The 6,689-nt window shown below is 37.7% G+C and overlaps 1 protein-coding gene across 1 annotated transcript; it reads right to left on the bottom strand.

Annotated features, from left to right (window-relative positions):
- Positions 1–150: 150 nt before the first annotated feature.
- Positions 151–6,364, bottom strand: LOC306786520 (interferon-induced protein 44-like). The gene is made up of 10 exons (XM_079281313.1): positions 6,230–6,364; positions 6,044–6,067; positions 5,709–5,744; positions 5,154–5,207; positions 4,418–4,451; positions 4,136–4,334; positions 1,890–2,039; positions 1,553–1,724; positions 1,340–1,440; positions 151–1,215 (listed from the first exon to the last, which is right to left on the bottom strand). Exons 3-10 carry the CDS (start codon positions 5,740–5,742, stop codon positions 1,030–1,032), a joined length of 930 nt encoding a protein of 309 aa, XP_079137439.1. The 5' UTR covers positions 5,743–5,744; positions 6,044–6,067; positions 6,230–6,364; the 3' UTR covers positions 151–1,029.
- Positions 6,365–6,689: the final 325 nt, after the last annotated feature.

Below are 6,689 nucleotides of genomic sequence, written 5' to 3'. Positions count from 1 at the left end.
TATTAAAAAAGTCACCACGGTTGCTGATTGTTTGTTTAGGCTCGTGCCATAAATACCGAAGTCCAGTTTCCAACATAGGCATTTTATTTCTCACATAAACAGAGGAAAACCACTTTCTCTGTCATAATCCATTTCCTCGACATAGACCAAATAAATCATAACATTTACATTTATTAAATGTCGCACGGTCAAAAACTGTTTGCTCCTGCTTACTCAGCAACACCTGTTTCAAGTGACCCTCCTGATTATATTCACCTGGGGCCTAATTGACAGCAGCACTACGCCCCCAAGTGGTGGGAGGTAGTACACAAAACAAACAATAACACAATAGCTCTTACAGCTTTATGATACATTTTCATTGACAAGCACCTCTGATTGCACTCTAATGGATCAAAGTGAAATTCTACAATAATTTTACTTTAATTTGTATTTGTCAATATAAGAGGTCAATTCATGCCCCCAGTTTACATGCCTTACCACATATTACATACAATTGTGTAATACTGCATGGATCACTTGCATTACAAGACAATCTATTGTATGGTATGGACTAGAAGGAATGAAATGAAAGGAGACTAAATACACATTTCATTATTTATGTTATTTATTGTGGGTTTTATCTGAACAGCATGCAGTATTAGCACAATAATTCAGTAACAGGTCCAAACATTGAAATAAAACAATAGATACAGCATATTTGTCATCAGTAGTCTGATATAAATTTAACTTTTCAATCATATTTAGCCCAGTTTTAACCAAGACATGTGTTATGATTACTGGCGTGAGTTGTTCGTGTCGTTAGTCATGAGAGTCGTTAGTCACTCAGTAGTGACTGAGTTGTTAGTAAGTTAAGTTAACGTCACCCACTCTCTTTCCTAAACCTAACTTTCTGTAAAGAAGGAAGTTTATTTTGAAAAGAAACTATGCATGCAACAAGTGGAAACTGACACGTAGAGCTTTGTTTGAGGCTTAAGGCCACTGACCAAGCGTTTGTATTTGACCAGTTGGGAGTGAGAATGTGTTGACTGGTCATTCAAGGTTTAGCTCAGCAGTCTCCAGGTCGTTGAGAAAGTCATCTCCGAAGTTAATCATCTGTCTCAGTGCGGTCAGGATCAGCGCATTCATATCATCATTTGTTTTGGTTTCTGAGCTGTAGTTCTTCACAAGAAAGATGCAGTTCAGTGGAAGGCCGAGCAACATGCTGAATTTGTCGACCTGAGAAACAAGATTTCAGTTGATTCGTGAATGGCAAAGTTGTGACAAAAAAATGAGATTCTTGTGCTCAAATTCTGAAAATTGAACTCTAACAACAAATACAAAATCACCAATAGAAACCTACCTGTTCCTTCAAGTACTTGATCCTGTATGTTTCCTTTATATGTTCTTTCGCCTGAGGACACGCGTCATCAACTTTGGTGAGAATAGCCAGTTGGGGAATTCCTGTCAAGACAGAAACATAATCCATATTTGCTTTGCTGGTATTTTGATTCATTAAACCAGATCTGGTTCCATTCGTGAACACAGTCATGATCGTTGTGATGTCGGCTCTTACCCAGTTCAGCGGCTGCTAGTCTGACTTCTCTCATCTTCATCACAACTTCGTCACTTATCAAAGATACTGAGTCAACAGGAATGACACAGACCAGGACGTGAACTCTGTCTTCCAGAGTGGGAGATGAGATGTAGTCCCTATCAGTCTCCTGAAGCTGGGCTACAGGATTGAACTAGAAAAACGATTTAAAAAAAGATTATCTACTGTTAACTGTTCAATATAACAGTTAAACAATAGCATTTGGCACCATGTAATGGAAAAAAAGTGTAAAATGCAAAACCGTATGAAAAAAGAAAAGTAGAAAACTGAAATAATGTCAGAGTTCAAAGAGTTGTACCTGATAACCATCTGGCATATGTCCCCTCATGGCCAGTTTCACGTCTTCCACATCAACTGCTGTATTAGTATTTTGCTCAAAGCCCATGATGTCATTGAAAATGACAGAGTAAAAGCTGCCAGCGTCTTTGTGGATTTTATGAGCCGTGTACTGTAAAGCAGAAGGTGGAATTATTTGCATCACTTTAGCAAATCCCTGATCAATTTGCAATAAAAAATGTCAAACAGACATTGTTTCTTCCAAGACAACAGCAGGTGAGACATTCAATTAAAGCTATAAATCTAAGCTTCCATTGTCTGCATGGGAACAAAATAATGAACTGGATGTGCAATACAATTATACCAAATGTATGTGCGGTTTTTGCCAAACTTAAAGCACATCATCAAAAGTTCAGAATCAAACTCTTGTTGCTGTATCTCTGCTGTCCTCTATTGCACTGCTGATTAGGCTACGTTAAGCAACATCTAAACTGTAACAGGTTCACAAGGCTGGGCTCAGAGTTTTAAAGTGTTTTGGGGAAAAATGGTTTTTTAGTCCTCTATTTCAATCCTTCTATATTTTTAACGTTAATTTATTTGTACTTCTAGACTTACGCAAATATCAAACACATTACAAATTAAATTTGCGTCGTTTTAACTGAGAAGCCTTTCATCATTTTTTACAGCTGTTGGTGATGGGGACATAAACAACACCAGCTCCAAACTCTTTTGCTAAGAGTCAGTGTTGGATGCATTCCCTACAGCAGGGGTGTCAAACTCATCTTCACTCTGGGCCACATCAGCATCACGGTCGCCCTCAAAGGGCCGGTTGTAACTGTAAGACTGTATAACTAACTTCTCCCTAACATATTGTTAAATAACTCTCTCTGTATTTGATTATTGTTTATTCAAGTGTACAAATATTGTACATGCAGTTATATAAATAAAAAACGATATTTAAACACATTTCTGTTATTATAACATAAATCATTTTAATTGAGGGTTCAGAAACCCACATTACTCTATCAAAGATCAAATTATTAAAGAAAATAACAAAGACAAATATCAAACACAAGTTATGACATTAACTTTGTTCAAAGCTGTTTGTGTCACCTCTCTGCATCACTAATGTTCCTCCCTGTCGTCGTCCTGCATGGCACCTACATCCAAGAGCTGCTCACTGAGAGTCAGGTCTGATGAACATGGATTGATGATGTATCCGTGTTGTCTGTGCTTTCATCAACAGTTCATTAGAAACACAAGTACCTGCTCGTCTCTTAGCGAGCTGTGTTGTTAGATTGCTGCTAGTTCATGAACTCGGTCTGCGATGGTGTTTCTTCACAAACTGACATTTGTAAAAGTCTGGATCTGGTCAGAGCTCTGCTCACATACCTTTAGCATGCACTGGGCTGTAGCTGTGTAAATATATTCTGCTGTGATTGCAGTCTGCCTTTTAATTCTTGGACAGTTTGATGTTTTTCTTGGAGGCTAAATTTAGCTCCGTGTTTGGTGTCAAAATGCCGTCGTGAATTGTATCCTTCATCACCGACACGCCTCATAACACAGAAGACAGACCCGTTTCTCTCCTTGAAGCACAAACATGTATTCACTTTCCCATCTTTCATTATATTTTCTTCCCTCTGCATCAATTTTTCTCTTCGTGGACATTTTGGGATTAATTGTCGATCTTTTTCAATCGTTGGAAAACCGCTTTTCGGGCCGTTGCCTCTCCTGTCCACCTGTTGTGATAGTTTTAATGTCGGTACACAGACAACATGCTATCTCATAATTTCAACTTTCTATCTCATAATTTCGACCATGGGGATACTTTTATTTTCAAGTCGAACTTTTAATTATTTTACCAAAAAAACTTTTTTTTTGTTTTTTTGTTTTTGCTGACGGATTCGCGGGCCACATAAAATGAAGTGGCAGGCCTTGAGTTTGACACGTTTGACCTACAGTGTCATAATGATACATTAATGTTGAAAGGCAATTGAACACATTGGCCTACAATACATCATAGATGTCCAATTAAACTGTTCGGTTACTAAATGTTAATCCTTCCAACCAATCACAATCCTGATGTGTTTTAGTGACCATGGTATAAAGCTAAATATTAGATAGTGTACGGAAATTATCAGTGGAAATGCACAAATGTGATCAGTTATCTTCAATGCTTTCATATCCATTTCAGTGATAAGGCTGTGATGGGTTTTGAAACATTTAAACAGTTCTTCAGAATCACCACAATGAACAAGTTATTCGTACCTTTTTGGTATAGCTGCTTCCAGAGATTGCATCTGACGCAGCTCGACCAGTAACTCTGCCTTTTAAAACACTGTCAACAGAGTTGAAGAAACTGGACTTGCCAGACCCGACCGGTCCATGAAGCAGAATTCGGAGATGTTTGACATCTTGGTTTCGAGGTTGGTAAGACTTCACAAAAGCAAGATTCTCCTGGTAGTTCCTTGAAATCAAAGAAACAGAACATGAGAACAGTATACTTTATTATATTTATCATTAAATGTACAACGTGTGACTCATACTCACTCCTTCACATTCCTCCATGGCTGACTAAGATATGCTAAAGAGAAAGTTACACATGTTAACACAAAGCTGTATCGTAAACCTTCAGCAACATCATGCATTCCTTTTGGTAAATGATCGCGTTATACATTTCAATCACTTTTGCAATATTTGGAACATTTAGAAGGTGAAATTATTACAATTCAAGACGTACCTCCCCCATTGATGTAAAGGGAGACATTAACATGTAAATGTGCATGAATTTAAATAAAATGTTCTGGAGAAGGAATGAAGCAAATGAAAGTGTTTATTTCTATTTATTTTTCAAGGTTTTTTTCTGAATAGAAAATGAAGCTGCTTAACGAGAGTGAAGAGCTAAGCCATATACAGTAGTAGGAAATATACAATGCAAATAATTAATGAAAAACATAGAACATGTTATGCATCAGTGCTAGCAGTTGCTAACAGCAAGAAGATGATAACAGGAGACACACAGGTACAACCATCAATACTGTGGTCACAAATTTAACTAAAAATAAAGAAATTATAGTTCAAGTATGTCAAAGTTATGTCAACACGCACCAAATTGAAATGACAGTCAAGACAATTTTCACTTTCAAGTTCAGTGATTAATTACGTATAGAGGTGAAAGTGAAGGCTTAACTCTGCAGTACAGCAAGCATGTCTTTCATGAATTAAAATTCATAAAGAGACAATCTTCTGAGTTTAACAATGTTCTGAAATATTTTGAGTATCTTACGGTCAGGAGGCGCAGGAGGCGCAGGAGGCGGTCTTGACGATCCTCCACCCAAGACTACAAAAAGATATAAGGTGTAAACAAGAAACATTGTTAAACAATATTCATTTCCAAAAACAAACCAAACGTCAACAGAATATTAGAGGCATCATATTTCAGAATATTCATTTGTAAGTTCAGACATGTTGTAAGTGTATCATCAGTAAAACAGACTCAGGTGCTGCACGAGTGAAGTATTTATTCGTCTTGAATATGTGTATTTAAATGTATCCAATTGAATTAACAGAAAACAGAAAAAGTTAGGTGTAGATACATTCTTCAATCAAAGCTGACAAGTAGAGTGCACACATTGATGTAATATATCCGTCAAATAAATTATTTCAGTTATTTTTTATATATTTATATATTTCTCAAATGTATTTTTGCAAGTTTGACTGTGTGCAGGGTTTTATTCACAACGTTTGATCTACTTATCCCTCTCCTTCACACTCCTCAAATAAATGTGTGCTGTAATCTTCTGACTTTACACAATGTTCTGAAATATTTTGAGTATCTTACAGTCAGGAGCCACTGCTTTCCAAAGTCTCCGCATGCCTACAAAAAGATAGTAAGGCAACATGTAAACAAGAAACATTATTACACAATATTTCTGACTTATTACTTCGACGGAATATTTGAGGCTTCATATTTCAGAATATTCACTTGTAAGTTCAGACATGTTGTAAGTGTATCACCGGTAAAACAGACTCAGCTGCAGCACAAGCAAAGTATTTATTATTTTTGAATGTGTGTAATTAAATGTATCCAATTGAATTCACAGAAAACACAAAAGTTAGAGGATAGAGAAAGTGAAAGTACAAAGATAAACTGTCAAGAAATTATTATTATTTTACCTTTCACTGGATCCAAAGAAGTATCTGGACAGAAAGCAAAATTAAATTGTACCTCTGTATGAATTGAATGATACAGTTCATACAGTAAGTCATGCCATTATAAGAGCATTGGGATAAACATCCATCACGGTCTTGTAGTTTAAGATGACGTTTCTCAAAATGAATAATATTTAAAAAAAATCTTACATCCGCTGTTATGCCCGTGAGAAGAAGTACTGCAGTCAACCCACCGTCTCCCTTGAAAAACACTGTCAAGCCAACACCCACGATGTTTGGCTGTACTTGTTATACACGAGGCGTTACTGCAAGAGCGTGCACTGACTTCAAAACCAACTCAGAGTGTCACTCAGATAATACCAGGACATCCTGATGCAGAGTTCCAAAATGTAAGCCCTTTAAAATCCCTCCCATCCATCCATCCATCCATCCATCCATCCATCCATTCACGGTGGCAGCAGGCCAAGCAGGCTGACCCAGACTTCCCTCTCCCCCACAACATGTTCCAGCTCATTCGGGATCCCGAGGCGTTCTCAGCGCAGCTGGGAGATGTAATCCCTCCAGCTGTCCTGGGTCTTCCCCGGGGTCTCCTCCCAGGTGGGCGTGACCGGAAAACCTCCAATGGGAGGCCCCAAGGACGCATCCTGAT

Source organism: Melanostigma gelatinosum (assembly GCF_949748355.1).
Source record: "Melanostigma gelatinosum genome assembly, chromosome: 13".
Classification (NCBI taxonomy): domain Eukaryota; kingdom Metazoa; phylum Chordata; class Actinopteri; order Perciformes; family Zoarcidae; genus Melanostigma; species Melanostigma gelatinosum.
Note: the sequence above shows the minus strand (reverse complement) of the source record. Positions and strands in the feature narration are given on the sequence as shown.